Here is an 18,960-nt window from a genome sequence, read left to right as displayed (position 1 = left end):
TCGCATCCTTCCCCTCCAGGGGCCACCATTTCCTCCCATATAAAGGGGGGTGTGTGTCTGCAGGAGAGGACTGCAAACATGGCTTCCAGCTCCAAAATTCCATCAACCGTGGGACCGGACATAAGAGACAGTGTTCTTGCCCTTGGGGAGTTTACAGGCTTTGTGGGGAGATGAGGTATATAGACAGAACGTGAAAACAAATACAAAGCGATGCATCAATAAGGACTAAATGACACACCAGGGAGGGGAGGGGCCTAATGTGCACAGTAAAGGTGATGTTCCTGGCACTTTATATTCTCCTTGTTTTAACTTATCTGTAGAATACCACCATTTTTTTAAAGTTTTATTTTTTAATTTATTTTTTACTTTATTTTTTTCCCCCCTTTTTGGCTGCGCTGTGTGGCTTGTGGGGTCTTAGTTCCCTGACCAGGGATTGAACCCGTGCCCCCTGCAGTGGAAGCGCTGAGTCCTAACCACTGGACTGCCAGGGAAGTCCCCAGAATACCACCATTTTAATCACATATGTTGCTTCTCTCCCCTGGCAATATTTTACTGCAAAGATGAAAGAATTTTACAGTGGATACCTGCATACCCGCCACTAAGATTCCACCACTAGCACATGACTACGCTTGCTTTATCGCCCTTCCACTCATCACACACCTAGCCATCTAGCCACGTACCGATACATTTTTGATGTATTTCCTAGTAAATCGCAGACCTTTGTTTCATGCATTTCAAGAAACAGAAGCGTTCCTTCGTACCACACATTTCCTGAGGGTCTACTCTGTGCTGGACATCGTTTCGCCTGGACTGGAGGAGTCCCTTCCGAGAAGGGAATTGTTCTTTCAGAAAGTAAAAGCTGGGCTTCCCTGGTGGTGCAGTGGTTGAGAATCTGCCTGCCAATGCAGGGGACAGGGGTTTGAGCCCTGGTCTGGGAAGATCCCACATGCCACCTGTGCGTCTGGAGCCTGTGCTCCGCAAGAGGAGAGGCCGTGGGCTTCCCTGGTGGTGCAGTGGTTGAGAATCTGCCTGCCAATGCAGGGGACACGGGTTCAAGCCCTGGTCTGGGAAGATTCCACATGCTGCGGAACAACTAAGCCCGTGTGCCACAACTACTGAGCCTGTGCGTCTGGAGCCTGTGCTCCGCAACAAGAGAGGCCGCGATAGTGAGAGGCCAGCGCACCGCGATGAAGAGTGGCCCCCGCTTGCCACAACTGGAGAAAGCCCTCGCACAGAAACGAAGACCCTACACAGCCATAAATAAATAAAAATTAAAAAAAAAAATTAAAAAAAAAAAAGAAAGTATGCCCATTTTCTTGCTTGGTTGAGGGTCCTGAAAGTGCCAAAGAGATATAGGCTAATCAGTATGTGCTGGGGGTCAATCCTGGGAGGCTTCTGGAAGAGAAGAGCCGAGCCAGAACTTAAAGGTGAAAGCGGCATGGCTCAGTCCTGCCTTGAGGCCTGGGGGGCTGCTTCGTCTGCTAAGAGTGTCCTCCCTGCCTCTATGCCTCTATGTGCCCCCCCCACCTCCCCGAACCTCACCCAACCTGAACCTAGGGACGCCTCTGTTACTCTCTCGTGGCACGCTGATACCGGTCTTCACAGCGCTGCGACAAGCTGTAATTATATACTTACCTGTTTCATGTCCATTCTCCCCCTAGACTAAGAGGTTCCAGAGGAGGGGTCGAGGCCGGGTACAAATGTCTGGCAACTAGTAGAGGGGCGCCTACTGGCTCGAGCGGACTTGGGAAAGGCCTTGGAATAAGTGTGAGCAAGAACCTGGCACCTGGGCCAGACAGGGAGAGCCAGGAGAGGGAGTGAGAGAGAGAGGAGGGCAGTGTCTGCAGTTGTGCAAGAACAGGGAGAGGAGTCTGGGCGGGACCCTCACAGCCATCTTTTATTGGGTGTTCACTCTGGGCTAAGCACTTACAGACATGACTCATTCACCCTCACAACCTCCCCCGAGGTAGGTCCCACGATTACCCCCTTAGACATGATGAAGCTGAGGCTCAGAGAAGGGAGAGAGTTGAGGGAGGCCACCCAGCTAGTAAGCAGTGATGGCCAGCTCCTTGTCCAGAGCACCTCCCTGCTGGGGGCCTCTGCTGGAGGGGCGGCAGGCTTCCCCGTGACCCTGGGGTGGGGGAGGGGCTGCTTCAAAATAAGTCCCCTTTACCAAGTTCAATCTGACCCCTTTACCTGGGTCAGGTTCTGACAGCTCCATTTTTCTTTTCCCCCATTTTTATTTATTTATTTATTTTTGGCTGCGTTGGGTCTTCTTTGCTGCGCGCGGGCTTTCTCTAGTTGCGGCGAGCGCGGGCTACTCTTTGCTGTGGTGTGCGGGCTTCTCATTGCGGTGGCTTCTCTTGTTGCGGAGCACGGGCTCCAGGCGCGTGGGCTTCAGTAGTTGTGGCATGTGGGCTCAGTAGTTGTGGCATGCGGGCTCTAGAGCGCAGGCTCAGTAGTTGTGGCGCACGGGCTTAGTTGCTCCGCGGCATGTGGGACCTTCCCGGACCAGGGCTCAAACCCATGTCCCCTGCACTGGCAGGCGGATTCTTAACCACTGCCCTCGCCCCCGTGATGAGCCACCAGGGAAGTCCTGACAGCTCCATTTTACCATGATCTTGTATATGATTTTGTATGTTTGTTTAACAGCTCTAGGACTCAGTTACCTTATCAGTTACCTTATCTGTAACATGGGAATAATATTTATCTCTCGAGGTTATAGTGAGGACTAAAAGAGATCATGCATGTGAAAGCACCTAGTCTTCTGTTTGGTTCACAACAGGTATTTAATAAATATGCCTTAAGACTGATTTGAGGTGACCCCTCAGGTCCAGGGATGTCTGAGGGTAGTTTTTCCCAGAAGGTAGAACATGGGACTGCTGGTGGCATGGGAGAATTTAGGTGGTTCGTGAACATGACTTTGAATAAGTCTGAATCACACAGTGAGAAACTTACTCTTTTCTTAATTCTCTTTGAAGCTTTCTGATTAGGTAAAGAGAAAGACTCCATCTCTGTGCTGGTGTGCCTGGAACACCTCTCTCATACTTGTTAATCTCCCTTTTTAACAAAGAGGGTACAGGAGCTGCCGCCAGCTATAACGTAATACGATTGTTTGCTTCTCACTTTGTTTTTCTGGTTCTTTCTATCTATGGGCCAGTGAGCCTGGCTTTCCACTTAGAGTGGTGATATAAAGTATTCTCTTAAAATATACTTAAGAAAGTAAGCTGGCTTAAAGAAAAATATTAGTAACAGAGAAGGGAGAGGGCAGCTCTACACCATGGTAAGGGTGTCCCACGAAGGAAGTGTGGGAAGGAGTCTTGGAGTCAGTGAGCGTGCACCTCCTGCCCTGTGGTCCTGCCCTGTGGGAATGGGAAGCAGCAGGCTCAGGGGGCTGGGATGTCCATCACCAACCCCGGAGGCCTCAGATTTCCTCCTGCTCTCTGCCCCTTACATGGCCCTGGAGCAAAATCCAAACTAATTCTATCCAGAGAAGAATGAGGGCTTCGAAAAGCAGGGGAAGCTCTGAGACACGGAGATGACAGGATACGCTGGAAGCCAGGCTCAGGAATGAGACAGGCTGGGCTTAGCTTTGCCTCTACTGCATACTCACCATGTCCTCTCTGAGCCCCAAGTTCTCTGTCCCTAAATGTGGTGCCTGCTTCTCCACTCCCAGGAACCCCAGGTCCTCCCACTCGGCACTGCCTTGGGTCACTGGGACTCATCGCTGAGTCAACCCATGGGGAGGCAAGAGGCTCTGGATTCAGGGAGGCCGCGGGCCCCGGGGTGGGGGACGATCTCGCCCATGGGCTTGAGGAAGCGGCCCATGCTCTTGGAAACACTGGGAGTGAGGCTGGCAGACAGGCCGAGAGTAAGACCGATTCTCCCAGGGCTGTCTGAGCCTAAAAGTGCTTAGTCCGGTGCTGGGTGCATAGAAAGCCCTGGATAAACTGCAGCTACAACGATGATGATGAGTTTTGTTGTTATTACCGCCACCACTATTAGCATCATTAAAGAGTCAGCGATGGAATAACAAGGAGCTGGGAAGGAGCAGCGGAGGACAGACAGGGACTGTGTTTCCATCGTGAGAAGTGATGGATGTTACAAGCTGGGGGGAAGGTGTTGGCGTGTAGAGAGAGGCTGACGGAGAGACGCTGGGAAAGGCAGATAGAAACCGGCCCCTCCTAACTCGGCAATGAGTCCCAGCGACACAAGGCCGTGCCAAGTGGGAGGACCTGGGTTCCTGGGAGTGGAGAAGCAGCCTCGCTCGCTGAGCAGCGATGAGACCTCGGGAGGCTGCCCGAGTTCTGCATCCTGAGCTGGGCCCAGGGGAGAGGGCCACTGGCTGACCCAGGGCTCCTGCCCCTGTGCTGACCCCTCCTCCCTTGCCAGTGCCACTCTGGCCCCTCTGGGAGGGGCTGGGGGCAGCAGTGGGGTGCGCTGGTGTAGTCCCAGCGCTCACAGCAGGCCGTGAGCTCACACACATGCCCCCACCAGGCCTGGTAAACAGGCTGGGTGCCTGGGTCAGCAGCTCCCTCCCTAGGTCTTCCCTCGCCCCCTCATTCCCTGGGGGTGGCCCGCCTGCCCAGCTCCCCTGCTGCACACCCAGCTTTCTCAGCCCAGAGCAGCCGGGATGCTGAGACGCCCCGATGACCCCTCTCAGGGTCGCGGCCACTTCCTTCCCCGACAGACGCCTGGCGTCCCCACTGAGGGCGGTCTCCCGGGTCCCGGGCTCTCTGTGGCTGGAAGGTGTGGAAGTGTGAGGCAGTCACCTTTAGGTGGCAGTATGGGAGGGGACAGAGATGGGAGAGACAAAGGCCGATGGAAAAGGAGAGGAAGGCTGAGGAAGGGCACCTGCCGCCCGTTCTGGCGTCCCCGAGCCAGGCTGGCTTACACCTAGGGTGGGTCCTATCCCGCTGGGTTCCCTACCCTCGCCTCCCTGATGAGGTCCAGCCTGATTCCTCTCTCCGAAGTCTCCCCCCACCCCGCCACCTCTAGGAGACACTACCAGCCTATCTCCTCAGATGCCCAACCCCCTACCCTGCGCCCCAAACTCCTGGGGCTGGGAAATGGGAACACTTTGGCACCGGTCTCATCCCGTTTCCCCCTCCCTCCCTGATGCACGGGCTCCCTCTCTGTTTCGACACAGGCTCCCAGACTCACAATTACAGCTCATCACCCTATGGGTGGCTGGGCCTGAGTCACTGGGAGGAGGGACTCCGGGCTGCCCAGCCCTGCCGCTTTCTTCCAAGCTACAGTATAAGGAGTAGCGGCGGGGAGGAGGGATCTGGGAAGACAGGGACACCTGGGAAAGGAGAGAGAAGGCTGCAGACCTAGAGGAAGGGAGAACGAGAAGTCAGAAGGAAGGAGAGAAGGGAGGAGGGCACGCAGACGCAGGGAAAGGGGAAGGGCAAGCGAGTAAACTTGGGTGGGAAGAAGACACTCAGGAGAGAAGGAACGAGGCAGAGATGAAGCTACAGGGGTCTCTGGCCTGCCTCCTGCTGGTCCTGTGCCTGGGCAGTGGGGAGGCTGGCCCACTGCTGAGTGGAGGGGAGAGCGCTGGAGCAGGGGCCATGGAGGCCACTGGACACGGGGTGGGAGAGGCCATTGGACAAGAAGTGGGAGAGGCCATCAAGCACGGAGTCGGGGAGGCCACTGGCGGAGGGGATGGAGAGGCAGTGGGTTCTGGAGTCAAGGAGGCCACGGGCCCCGGGGTTGGGGACGATCTCGCCCATGGGGTTGAAGATGCAGCCCATGCTCTTGGAAACACTGGGAGTGAGGCTGACAGACAGGCTGAGAACGTCATTCAGCATGGAGTGGATGCTGCCCACAGCTCCTGGCAGGGGACGCCTGGCGGCAACGGCGCTTTGGTGAGTGGCTGGAAGCCGGGTGTGGAAATGGGAGGCTGTGGGCAGCTGGGTTGAGAGTCCTGGGAAGCAGTTAAAAGGAGAAATGGCTCCCTTATTGGTGGCTGTCTGGGCCGGTTTCCTTCCATGTTATGCATCCCTCCCCCACCACCCTGGGGTCTCTCTCCACCTGCTTCTCCCTGTGGCTCCTCTATCTGAGTTGCTCTGCCTGTCCTACCCCGTCCCAGAGTCAGGCGGCCCCACACACTCAGTGCAGCCATGTTGCTCTTGCAGGGAGCACATGGCCAGCCTCCACCTGGAGGCCATGGCACCTCTGGCTCTCCAGGCAACGCTGGAGGTCCAGGGATTCCCTGGGACCATGTGTATTCTGGAGGCTCAGGTGGCAGCTTTGGGACCAACTCTCAGGGAGGCTCCCGGGGCCACGGAGGGGCATTCAACGTGGGGACCAACACTCAGGTAAAGTAATCACCCCGGCCCTGATGCCTGCCACCTCCCTCCCTTCAAGCCCGCACTTTTGGCGCCTCCCCCCGTGTCCTTCCCGATCCCATGCTCAGTCTCACCCTCCCTGCAGGCAGCTGTGGCCCAAACTCCTTATGGCTCAGGGAGAGGCAGCGACAAGCCAAATGCAGAGGTAAGAGGAAGAGTCTGGAGAAGAAGAGGTGTCTGGATGCGTGTGATAGAAAGTGGGAGAGACGAAGAGGAAAGAAAGACGGGCAGGGGAGGGGTTGAGGGAAGAGGCAGATCAGACAGGGGAGAGATGGGCGTGGGTAGGAGGCTTGGAAGAGTGAGATGGGCATGGAGGAGAGACGCGTTGGGAAAGAAAGCCAAGCCAAGGAAGCAGGAGAGCCTGGCCTGTGGGGATGGCTTTGACTGAAGTCTCAAACCTCACCCGTCCCCTTCCCTCTGCAATGCACCAACCGCCCGCCATCTGGCTCAGGTGGAAGCTCGAGCAACTCTGGGGTAAGAAGACAGGACAACCTGAGGCATTCTGCAGAAATTCTGCTCCCCTCAGACTGGGCGGGAAATATTCCTGAGCAAGGGAGGCCGGGGAGGGAGGAAAGCAATCTCGGTGTCCTCATCTTTAGACCTCACTCTCGTCTCTTCCTGACCCCCAGGGAAGCAGCAACGGTGGCAGCATCAGTGGTGGCAGCAGCAACAGCAGCAGTGGTGGCAGCAGTGGTGGCAGTTCTGGGCTCCACTGGGTAAGTTCTCCTTTGCTGAAGGCAGAGGTGGGGCCCCTGGTGGTCCCTGCTGAGGAAACCCACTCCGAGGTCTTCCTGAAAGCTGCCAGCCCCAGGGTAGGTGGCTTCACTGGGGTTTTCATCCTGGGATCTCTCGGCTTCTCTTCCCCACCTTCCCAGCCTCACCAGGAAGTGTTGCTTACACGTGCCCTCTAACTTCCAGAAGAGGTGCCCTGCCTTCTGTGCTCACTCTAGCCCCTCGTCATCCACTCCGTGATGCCGGGGGTGCTCTGTCTCCTGTCTAACCTCTAGTTCTGCAGGCATGTCCACTTGGCGAATCGGACTAGAGCTGGGGTAGTGGATGGAGCAAGAGAGGTGGGCACAGGGAAACATGACACTTGTTTGAGAAGCTCCCAGGAGGATGGGGGCAGGACCGCACGTGGAAACTTAAGGACATTTACAGAGCTGAGGTGGAGACACTAACAAATGCAGTGTCCCTACGTGAGGGGTGAGAGGGACAGGAGGGGACCACTACCTGGCAGCCGGATTGGGATGGAACTCCCATCAGGGGGCCTGCAGAGAGGGGGCACAGCTGGCTTCCTTGGGGGTCTGGGAAAGGTCTCAGACAAGAGGAGGGTCTCAGGCAAGAACAAGCCAAGTGTTAATTTACTGCTCCCTGTACTACCTGCTTTTCCCCCCGCACCTACAACCGACCCTTAGAAAACTCTAGAAATTTTGATCAAGGCGGCTACTCCCAGGTAAGGATTCTAGGGGTCCCTTCCCCTTTCTAGGTTCCAGGAGAGGGTGAGGGGTGAGGAGAGGCAGGAGGAGGGCCGAAGGAGCCCCAGGGTGCCAGGGTCACGGCTCTTATGAAGTTGGGCTCCAGTGGCTTTTCCACCCCTGGCATGAAGTGGAGGATGGAAGGCAACAGCTCAGAATCCGCCAGTTACCCCACATTTCCAAATACACGTGGCCACACCTACCCTTCTCCGTGCCCCGAATAACTTCCCTCCGTGCTGACCGGCTGAAGATGGCACAGTGTGGAGCTTGGGGAGGGCGTTAAAATATCATAATGCCTATTATGGGATGACTTCCTGTTTGGGGAACGATTTGGGCCCTTGCAAGCCCTTTGGAGACCCCACGTGGACTCTCGCTTTCCCTTGCTGGGATACAATACCAGCTTCTCCTCGGGTAGCAGGGCTGGAAGTGGTGGGAACAAACCCGAGGTGAGCGTCCGGCGAGCGCGTGCCTGTGCAGATCTGCCCCGAACCGTGGGAAGGAAAAGAAGAGGCGCTGAGGGATGGGCGGGGAATGGGCTGACTACCTCCGGGTCGGCGGACCCGCGGCCAGCCTCGGGGTTAAAATGCTGCCATCTGGGGGCTGGACTAGGTGTCTTCGTAGGAACTGAGAGTCTTCTCTTTCTCTCTCCCACCGTGCGACAATCCACGCAGTGAAGTCCACGTGTCCGGGGAATCTGGGGGTCAGGTGAGAGCCGAACTTGCAGTGACTGCAGTTCATTACGGCAGCTGTGCGCCCTCCTCAGTGCAACTCCGCTCCGCCCTGCTCCTAAGGCTAGCAATGGTCCCAACCCCCTCTCTGGGGAATTTACAATCTAGAGGGAAGAAACCAAACACATGCTCCTAAAAAGACTAACCAGCTCCGAAGTAATAATTAATTGCAGATCCTTACATGATATACCTCACAGTTGGGGCTGTGAAAAATCGTATGAAAACCGATCCTTTTAGAAACATGATTGTTTCAAATGCCCTATATCCGGCTGGCAAGCAGTATTCGGTGACTTCTTTGAAGGAGTTTGGAAACAGTGTTTTGAGAGTGTACATTTCCCTCCTAGTTATTCTGGAAATCTGCCTCTCGGTCAGCAACTGCTGCGCTGACAGAGGAAGTGTTGGCTAAGGCTCAGGAATCACCTAGAGGTCTTGTGAAAATGCAGATTCTGATTCAGCAGGGCTGGGGTGGGGCTGAGATTCTGGTTTCTAACAGGCCTCCTGGTGAGGTTGCCAGCCCGTGCCCCAGGGGTGAGTGGGGCCCACAGAGCGAGGAGCACGCCCAACGGGGAGGAGGAGGCAGGCGCGGGGGGGTGGTGGAAGAGCTCCCTGGAAGAGCTCCTTGCATATCAGGGATACTAACCTTTCATGGGTAGACAGGTTTTAAGAAACCCTCTCCCAGTTTGTAATTCTATTTCTAGTTTTATACATACCGAAGTCTTCAATATATAGTGAGGTAGAAAAACAGACAAAAATGACAGAATAGTCAAGGGGATATTTTTTTAAACCATATTTAAGAAGGCAGGGTTGACAAGTGGAAAGGCAGTGAACTTTGATTCAGAAGGTGGGGGTTCAAACGCCAGCTGTGTTACCTGTCATCTGTGTGTCTCCAGGCAAGTCGATTGACCTCTCTGAGCCCAGGCTTCCTCTTGGGTAAAATGGGGACAGCAAAGCCTAACTTGTTCACCCCCCTCAGTTGCTGCAGAGCTTTCTGCATCGTAATCACATCAAGGTGGTTCAGAGTCCCAACACTGGAGTCTGACACGGAGACAGATGCTGAGAAAAGCTGTTGGACAGCTCTACGTTTCAGTTTCTCCGTCTGTAAAGCGGAGGCATCTCCACGTGGGACAGTGGCGGGTGGAGGCGCAGTGCCCCACGCACAGTGGGACTACATATTGGCTACTAGCAGTGTTTGGGGGGGCAGGGCATGGGGGGAGCAAGAATATGGATATGATTCAAGGGACTGGGTGGGGTTATTCTGCTGAGCAAGTAGCGAGTCAGTCCTGGAAGGCTTTCTGGAGGTGGGGCTCTTAGGTACTGTGTTGAGAAGAGGAGAAGGTGGCTTGACCAGAAGCGGAGAAGAGTGGGCCAGGAGCGGGATGATAGGTGGCATGCACGACAGGATGTAAAGCCTTGACCATCAGTTCCCTTTTCCCCGCCCAGGGGCAAGGGTCTAGCAGTGGAGGGGAAGCTGTCAATAGAACCAACACCTTGGTGAGTGAGGACATCACTCCTCCTCGGGCCGGGACCATGGTGTCAAGCAACGCCTGCCTCCCCCCGACACCCATATGTCCTGCCCCTGCCTCGTGCTCACAGCGTGGGTTCTTACTGTCATCCCATTTCTCATCGGTCCCTTAGAACTCTCAGACGTCTCCTGGGCTCTTCAACTTTGACGCTTTCTGGATGGTGAGTTCAACAAGAGTGCTCTGTTCACTCTCCTTTGGAAAATCAAACCTTTGTCCCTTGGTCCCACAGGCTGAAGTCTTCTTTCTATAATGACTGCCAGCAGTGGCCCTTGACCTCTCGTGTCCTGGGGCCCTGAGCCAATTACATTATGACCCAATTTGGTCATTCTCCTTTTTTTTTCTCTGCAGAATTTAAAATCCATGCTGGGTTTCATTAACTGGGACGCCATCAGCAAGGTAAGAGCTGGAAGGCCGTTCATTCTCATCTTTGTGGGAGAAGGATATAGAGAAGAAAGCTAAACCCTTGCTTGGTGAGCCAGGGAGCAATGATGATGGTCACGAAGAGAGCATTCCAGCCAGTGCTTTAAAAAGAAAAGAGGAAAACAAGGAGGAAGGACAGCAGAGACCTGAAAAGAGAGGGAGAATTTGGAAACAGCTGGGAGTGGGGGACGAGGAGGGAATGGGCCTCTTTCCTGTCTCAACATGCAGACCTGAACTGGTCTGAACCTCAGTTTCCCCTTCGACACCAGAAGGTTAAGGGGAGAGTCAGTAGGCCTAATCCTCAGGAACCAGAGAGGAAGCAGAGGCAGAGGTAGGGGATGGACCGAATCATCAGCTGAAGCTAAAAGACCACCTGAGGACTGATGCCAAGAGAGATGGGAAAAGGGAGCGAACGCGCCGAGAGCCTGATGGTACCGTCAGTCTGGGCCCTGCGCATATGTAGTCTTAGGAGATGCTTGGGGCCCAGAACCTGCTTCTCCTTCCTCCCCGCCCACCCCTTCCTCTTGCAGGGGAAGCCCTGGCCAGGCTGATTGGACACCAGAATAGCAGATGTACCTCCAGAGCAGAGGGCGTAGACTGGGAGGAGGGGTGAAGGACAAATGAACGATCCAAATACCAAAGGCAGAAGCTGCAACCTGCGGTCCACTGATTGTTTGATTCATTTTTAAAACACAATATGGCAGCACCGGGCCCCTCTTTCTACGGCCGACGAGAGCCTAGAGCCGAGAGGCGGCTTCTTCCTGCCCTGGAGACTTGCTCTCCGGTGGTCAGACTCCCACTGCCCTTCACAGTTCTCCTAGCCCCCCGCCTGGCTCCTGTGAGCAGTGTAGCTTCTGACCCTTCACGTAAAAGAAGGCAGACTAGGACCCCTGCCCTCCAAAACTTGTGAGGGAGGGGGTTGGTGGCAGGTGGGGAGGCAAAGGGACAGCCCTCAGGAACGTCACTTTCTGGCAATAAGGTGGGGAGTGAAAGACAGGAGACGCAGAAGCTCCCAGCTACAGCGGAGTCCTGTTTTGGATGAACGACATGAACCAATTAGACTGTTTTGTTCTGTAGGGGTGAGACTCCTTACCACGGACCACGGGGCGAGCAGGCCCCTGAGCCTGGGGCACTTAGGGTCTGATGGGAGCCCCAGGGCACACACAGATACTTCCCAGAAGGCCAGAGGACTGACAGCCAAACGTTTCTGCACATCCAGGGGGGCAGTAAGGGGCGTGCTTGCAGTCAGGCAGGATTCATTTGGGTGGCTGCCCCGAGGATCGGGTCTCCTAGGAAAGGGGCAGGACAGAGGCAGGCAGAGAGGAGGATGGAGAGCCCCCAGCTCCTTCACGGCGGAGGGAGGGGTGACGAGGCAGCCGAGGACTTCAGCCAGGGTGAGGAGTAAGGCCGGGGGACCGCACGTTCCTGGCAAGTATGGGGGTGGGGTGGGTTTCATGCCCAAGCTGGACTCTCTGGATTTGCCCTGATGACAGCCGTGGGCCAAAAGGTCCCTGCAGATTTCCGGAGCAGGGTTCCAATCTACCCTTGCCTTGGGCCACTAGTCCCTGAATTCCTAGTCCTTGAGCTCCCCCTTAGAACTTATTTCTTTGCCCAGGACCAAAGGAGTTTTTGCACCCCATGACCTCCAGATGGATGGGGGCCTCCACCCATTCTCTTTTTTTAAAAATTTTAATTTACTTTTTATTTTTATTTTTGGCTGCGTTGAGTCTTCGTTGCTGCACGCAGGCTTTCTCTAGTTGCGGAGAGCGGGGCTGCTCTTCGTTGCGGTGCACAGGCTTCTCATTGCGGTAGCTTCTCTTGTTGCAGAGCACGGGCTTTAGGTGCACGGGCTTCAGTAGTTGTGGCATGCGGGCTCAGTAGTTGTGGCTCGTGGGCTCTAGAGCACAGGCTCAGTAGTTGTGGTGCACAGGTTTAGTTGCTCCACGGCGTGTGAGATCTTCCCGGACCAGGGCTCGAACCCATGTCCCCTGCATTGGCAGGCGGATTCTTAACCACTGTGCCACCAGGGAAGTCCCCCTGACCAGGGAAGCCCACCCCCCATTCTTAAAACACCACTATCTCCCCACTAATCTCAACCCTTGGCCTTGAAATAAATATTAGCTGTCCCACACTCCTGGCCTCTGCTCCTTTCTTACATCTCCACTGCTGTTCCAGGAAGGGTTAGGAAGGGGAGACTTCAGCCCTACAGCTTTGGGAGATGGGCTGGAGGAGGCGTGGCAGGTGAAAAGGTGGGAATGTCAGGGGCAGGTTCTGGTCCTGAGGTTTTGCTACAGCTGTGTTCTGCCTGAGGCTGGGGGGAAACGGGGCTGGAGAAGAATGGTGTCGTGTGCTGTGTATGTGACGGAGGGGTGGTTAGTGGCTCCAGAGACCTAGCTTCTCTCTCCTTGTTTCCAGAAACAGTTTTCTGGTGTCCCTAAAGACACCCAGCTCCCCCTGGACCTTAGTCACCGTGAATCCTGTAGGCTGAGGGATGGTGGTCGCAGGAGCAGGGGCTGAGGTGAGCAAGGGTCAGACCCCCTGCTCAGCTGTTCCCCACTTTCATCCACAGGGCCAAGTCTCAAAGCCCAGCACTCGCATCCTCCTCTACTTCAGGAGACTCTGGGAGGTAGGAGAACTCTCCTTCTTGGAAGAACTGAGGCTCCTGGTCATCCTTCCCTTTCCCCTCCCTCCCTCCGGGCAGCTACCCCTCCCTCCAGGCAGCTACCCCTCCCTCCAGGCAGCTACCCTTCCCTCCAGGCAGCTACCCCTCCCTCCAGGCAGCTACCCCTCCCTCCAGGCAGCTACCCTTCCCTCCAGCCTACCTGTCACAGAATTCCCCCTCTTCTCACCTTTGAGATAGGTAACCTCACCCAAGTCTTATCACCAATGTCATCAGAAATGCTAACACCCTCAGTCTCCTGTAGGCTTATCTTTATCTAACCCCAAACTACACCCAGCCGCCAAAGCCTGTTCTTGAACATGATCTTGATACTTTCCCAGCCAGCCGCCCCCCTCCACCCTTGGAATTCTCTTTCCTCGTGGCCCCGCTCATCTCCCCTTCTCCCTCCAGAACTTCAAACGCAACACTCCTTTCTTGAACTGGAAAGCAATTCTTGAGGTAAGGGCAGCGGACCCCCTCATTTCAAGGTCGGGAGGCTCGGCTCTGAGGACACAGGGTTCTGGGCCCTGGGCAGTGGCTTGCAGATTCTGTTCCGGTTCCTCCCCCTCCCTGCTGAGGGGGGGGGTGCCTCCCTCCCTTCCCACTTTCCTCTCTTTGTGCAACGCCTCACGAGTGGAGGTGGGATGGGAGAGGGAAGCTGTGAGTCACTGAAGAAGGAGCAGGGTGGGCGGTTCTCCCTGGGATAAAAGCCGAGGTCGAGGGTTAGGGCCTCCACAGGCACAAGATCACGAAGCCAGCCACTGTCTCCACCTGCTGGGCGTGGCCTGGCTTGGGGGAAGCCACAGCTGCGTGGGTACTGCAGGGTGAGCAGGTGGAGGGGACCATGGGGTGGGGAAGAGGGAGGGACCTGGGACTGGGGTCAACTCTCAGGGCTGGAAAGGGGTCACTAGGGAGGAAAGTTGAAGGGCGGCGGGAGGGCAGTATGCATGGGGGGAGGGTGGAGGGTCATGGTCGAGTGCAGGCAGGTGCAGGGGGTCTGATTATCTGGGTTCTGGGAAAGATGGGCAGGGCCTTTGGGTCCTGTCAAAGGCCACACGTCCATTCCGCATGGCCAGTGGCCTTCGGGAATCGGGACCCTTGGGCACTGAGGCAAGGGCTGCCCACTCACTTGTCCATGTGGGCACGTGAGGCTGGACAGACGGGGCCACATCGTCTGATTTTTCAAGAGAAGCTAGAAATCTGGTTTTCAACTGTTTGCAACTAATTTAATTTAAACATGTGGACCAAGCACAAAATGTCTGGAGGCCTGTGGTCTATCAGTTTGTGCCCACGGTGTAAGGCCTAATAGTGGGGTTAGAATTCAGGTATGGATAAGGCAGAGAGTTAAGCCAGACTTGGGAAGAACATTCTGACCCTGAGAGAGAGAGAGAGAGAGAGAGAGAGAGAGAGAGAGAGAGAGAGAGAGAGTGTGTGTGTGTGTGTGTGTGTGTGTGTGCGTGTTTCTAGTAGAGAAGTGACAATGGCAGGAACTAAACTTCCCTCCTACTGAGGAGATTTTCCCCTTTGCCTCGATCGGGGCAGGGGAGGTGGCCAGCGGGTCTGCAGTGCTTCTTAAGTGGGCTCCATCTGCTTTCTTGTGTTTCTCCCCTTCCTTTCTCTCCTTTGACTCAGAGCTAACCTAACGTACTTCACTTCGCCTCTATGGATAACAGACCATCCTTCCAAGGACCCTGTAGAGAACAGCATTTGGGAACAGGGATTAAAAGGTCTATGAGGGGAGCAGGGTTTCCTGCAGGCAGAAGGCAGGCTGGGGCTGAGGTGCCCAGCTCTGCCCCGGGAGCTTGTGCGGGTACCGCTCATTTGTTATTCTAGCTCCGGCTCCAGGTGCCTGGGTGGCGGAGGTGTTGCCAACCCGTTCTCTACCCTGACTGCCCAATGCTGAGTGTAGAAATCTGTCCTGTGTCTATCTGGGCCATCAGTTTCCTCCAGGCCTTCTCTGTAGGCGGCACTTATCACAGACCACTGAGAGGGGTGGGGTGGGCCGGGTGGGATGCTGGGGCTCTAAAGGGAGGGCAGAGCCTGGGCGGTGGGATGCTGGAGCCCCGAGAGTCCGGCAAGGCCTGAAGCACCACAGAGCCACCCTCACCCCGGCGCCCTCTCCCTTCGCATCTGTGCGTCATCGGACCAGAGGAGGGTAGGCGGTGCTGGTCAGGTGAGCCTCTCCCTCAGGATGCCCTGGAAGGTCCCTGGTTCCTCTCAGCCTTGCTCCCGGGTCTGGCCAATCTGCAATTCTCTCTCCTCATGCCCCGTTCTCTAATTTTCTCAGCCTGGCACAGGATGCCAAGACGTGGAAGCTGTAACTTCTAAGGTAAGGTAACTGCCACCCGACCATCTGATTCAGACTTCACTTCTTTTGTTGGTCTCCTCGCCTCACCTCCCCAGGGACACTTGAGGAGCTGGGAGAGGTGGAGAGGGACGAGGGAGGCAGGGCCATCTGGGCTGGGAACCATGAAGCGAGGTGAGGGCGTGGGCTCTCGCTGAAGGAGATTCTGTAGAAGAAAACACATGACACAAGGAGGGGAGGAGGCAGGGGCTTTGAGAAAGGTCCAGCCAGGGCCGGGATGTGGGAGCAAAATGCCTTCATCCCTTCTCTCCCGCCCCCTGCTTCCTTCCGCAGAACGACGATTATAACCAGCAGACACACCCTACTGCCATTGGGGGGCAGCACTCAGCCAAGATCCCCACTAAGGGAAGGCTTGCAACCGCCCTGACTCCCACTGCATGGGGTCTGCCTGGGGGCGAGGTGGGTGAGGCTTTCACTGCCAAGGTCCTCTGGGTAGGCTAGCTGAGGCCGAATCCTGTTCACTTTGATAGTCATGTCTCCTCACCCCTGTGCAGGGGGACTTCAGCTCCCTGAGAGCAGTTTGGAAGAGAAGGGTAGAAGGTTCACACCCACTCACTCAGAAAAGGTTCTAGGGGAGCCGTGGGTGCATTACCTGCCATGGAGAAAACTGGGACCCAAGATCCTCTCAGTGAGGAATATAAGGCTCCAAAAAAAAAAAAAAAAAAATCACATGACACACGGCAAAACAGACAGGTTTCCTTTGTCTGCTTTCCACCTCTTTAACTGCTGACCTCTTGGGGAGAAGAGGCTAGCCCAGAAACTCTTGGTTGGTGGGAAAATAAATGCTTCCTTTCACAAAGGAAATAACAGGAAAAAAATTCGAGGATTTTGTTTTATTCGGGTGCAAAGAAAACAATCTGATAAATTCAGTAAATGAATGTGCTAAATACTAATTAGGCTGGTTAAAAACAAACAAACAAACAGGCAGTATTTCCCTCCATCTCTCAGAATAATAAAGTCCCTGCCCTTGGGGAGAGGACTTCTACTGAGAGATCAGAAACTAGCTGCTGACTGAAAGGAGGTGAAGATGTAGTTAACACTATCTGTGGGTATCCACTTCTGCCCATCGCTCATCGCTCATGGCCAATTTCTATCCCCCTAGCAGGCAGAGGGAGACCTACCTTTCCTCTTTTCACTCTCCTTGGTCAGTGTGTGCTCAGGGATCATATTCAATATGATCTTAGGTAAAATGCACTCAGGGTGAGAAATCTGTTGTGGCTGAAGGGCCACAGTCAGACCAAAGGACCTTTGGGGTGATCCTGGTCTGAGCCTGTCCCCGCCAGGGGCCCTTCCTGAGCCCTAAGGACATGGTCGAGTACAGACAGGACACTGAGGTCCTCACCTCACCTCCTCTGGTCTTCTCTTTACAGTGGGGAGTCACGATTTCTTCCTCGGTAAGTACTGGGGCACAGAAAATCCGGCTGGCGAGAGAAGGGGTCTGAGGCCACAGGGTGTGCTGGGGACGGTGCTCTGTCCACTCAGACACTCTCCTCGTCCTGCAGGCTTCCCGGGTGCGACCTGACCTGCTGCAGTGGGTGAAGTTTTGGTAGGTGAGTGTCAGAGTGAGCAGTGCCAGGCTGCATCAGCCGGGAGCTGAGGCACGGTCGCCCGGGGGTGGGCGCGGGGAGGGAGGGCTGGGGGCTTGGCACTCCCTTTGCTCTTGGTGGACGCACTAAAGGTATTAAGGAGGAGGAGACCCCAGTGTGGGGTGTGGGGAAAGACTCAGGAGAAAATGACCTAGAGCACTTGGAACACCCTCTGAGTGCTGGGTGGTGGCCTGACCGAGGTAGGGCCAGGCGGGGCCAGAGAACAGCAAGGCAGGCTGGGTTCAGGAGCGGGAACAGCATAGGCATTGTCCGGGGCACGGGGTCGGGGGGACTAGAGCAAGGTGAGCCTTTCGGGTTTAAAGGTTCCGAGGCAGGAAGACGTGAGTCGCCGGTGGGGAAGAGGTAATATTTGCTTTAGGGAGTGAAAGTGAGGGGACCGCAGGTGACATAGGCGGGACACGAGGGAACTGTGGGTGCAGAAGCTGGGTGAGAGGATGCTTGGTTTCAGCAGCTCTAGGAGTGGCCGCATTCTACCATTTTCTCCTTTCTTGTCTTCTAGAAAATCACTTCCAACCGCGACCGAAGCCCTGAAAACCATCAGTCATCAAGGGACCTGACTGTGCCCCTCCCCCAGCTCTTGGTCTGGGTGCTAACACCTGCTTTTTCTAGGTTGGGGACCTGTCTGTCTGTCCCTTGTTTCCTCCCACCCACGGTGGTGTCTCCTTGACCATCGACCTCAGTGGATACGCCAGCCATTGCTTCACCTGCTCCATTTTGTGACCTGAAGTCACCGTGACAGAAATTCAGGAGGCGCGTCCTACTTTAGAGTTTCTCTGTGGAAATAAAACATGAGTCTTGTTTCCCTAAGACTTGGGCAAATTTTATTCTTTGATACTACACTGGTGGCCTGGATCAGGGTGGAGGGAAGAGGGAGGTCCAGGGGCAGGTAACTCGCCTTCTTCCTGAGAGGGGTATACAGGACGCGCCGAGAGAGGGAAGACTGGGAGGTCCTGACGAGAAGCAGCTATCGGATCTCACTGGGCCTGGGTTTCTCCATCTGTGAAAAATCATCTTTGCCCAATCTACACGTGACTAGCAGGCTTACTGCACTTGGAGCAGTCACGGACGTTCCACTGGCCTGAGAAAGCCACAGGGAAGCTACTGAAATCAGGAGGTGGGAGTTAACGGGCTGTTCCAAGAGAGGAGACCCATCCTGGAGGGTCAGGGAGGGGCAGGAGGAAGAGCGTGGGGCCAGCAGAGAATACGCCTGAGCCTCGTGCACACACCACGGTATGGACGAGGGTGAGTCTGGGTTGACGTGTTTAGGAAGCTGGGGGGAGTGGCGAGTACCCAGTCCCTTGTCACGTGCCCTAGAGGCTCTCCAGGAGACAGAGGGGTGGTGAAAAACTTCTACTCCATTCATGCACCAAGGAAACAGCCAGAAGCTGGGGTGCAGGCTGAGCCCGGGCTGATCACCAGCCGAGGAGCCCTGGGCACGGGGGGAGAGGGGTCTGTGCTTAGCGTCTCTGAGCAAAGTCCCGCCAAGCCCATACAGTGAGCCTAAACTAAGGGGCCCCACCACTCTCTGACACCTCTGAGGTCCTTGACCTCCCCTCGGGGACCGGGAAATGAAAGGAGGCCAGGAAGCACCCTGCCAGCTAAGTGACTCCCTCAGAGAGTGCAAGTTCCCCAAGGGCACGACCGCTGCCTGCCGTGATCGTTGTTCCAGTCCCAGGGCTTAGCACAGGGTCTGACACAGGGTGGGCCTCAAACAGTTGACGAATACATGAAAGAAGTCGGGCCCAAAAAGGACTTGGGGGAACCAACTTGATGTGCATCCTCTTCTCGCTTCTGTCCTTAAACTGCGGCTCCTGCCTTCTTTCACGTGGG

At 55.5% G+C, this 18,960-nt stretch overlaps 1 protein-coding gene across 2 annotated transcripts; it reads left to right on the top strand.

Annotated features, from left to right (window-relative positions):
* Nucleotides 1–5,468: 5,468 nt before the first annotated feature.
* On the top strand, nt 5,469–17,871 carry DMKN (dermokine). 2 transcript variants are annotated; one of them, XM_057533378.1, is made up of 13 exons: nt 5,469–5,870; nt 6,141–6,323; nt 6,439–6,498; nt 6,983–7,069; nt 10,192–10,239; nt 10,428–10,475; nt 13,069–13,125; nt 13,570–13,617; nt 15,446–15,487; nt 15,797–15,922; nt 16,894–16,917; nt 17,026–17,073; nt 17,630–17,871. In XM_057533378.1, exons 1-12 carry the CDS (start codon nt 5,469–5,471, stop codon nt 17,071–17,073), a joined length of 1,173 nt encoding a protein of 390 aa, XP_057389361.1. In that variant the 3' UTR covers nt 17,630–17,871. The 2 variants fall into 2 exon arrangements, with proteins under 2 accessions (XP_057389361.1, XP_057389362.1); XM_057533379.1 differs by lacking the exon at nt 15,797–15,922.
* The last annotated feature ends 1,089 nt before the right edge of the window (nt 17,872–18,960 follow it).

Source organism: Balaenoptera acutorostrata, chromosome 19 (genome assembly GCF_949987535.1).
Source record: "Balaenoptera acutorostrata chromosome 19, mBalAcu1.1, whole genome shotgun sequence".
Classification (NCBI taxonomy): domain Eukaryota; kingdom Metazoa; phylum Chordata; class Mammalia; order Artiodactyla; family Balaenopteridae; genus Balaenoptera; species Balaenoptera acutorostrata.
Note: the sequence above shows the minus strand (reverse complement) of the source record. Positions and strands in the feature narration are given on the sequence as shown.

Bases quoted from the DNA above. Each gene is read 5' to 3' on its own strand.
- DMKN (XM_057533378.1), top strand. From the start codon at position 5,469: ATGAAGCTACAGGGGTCTCTGGCCTGCCTCCTGCTGGTCCTGTGCCTG. The intron at 7,070-10,191 runs GTAAGTTCTCCT...TCGGTCCCTTAG, and splicing joins GCAGTTCTGGGCTCCACTGG to AACTCTCAGACGTCTCCTGG. The intron at 10,476-13,068 runs GTAAGAGCTGGA...TTTCATCCACAG, and splicing joins ACTGGGACGCCATCAGCAAG to GGCCAAGTCTCAAAGCCCAG.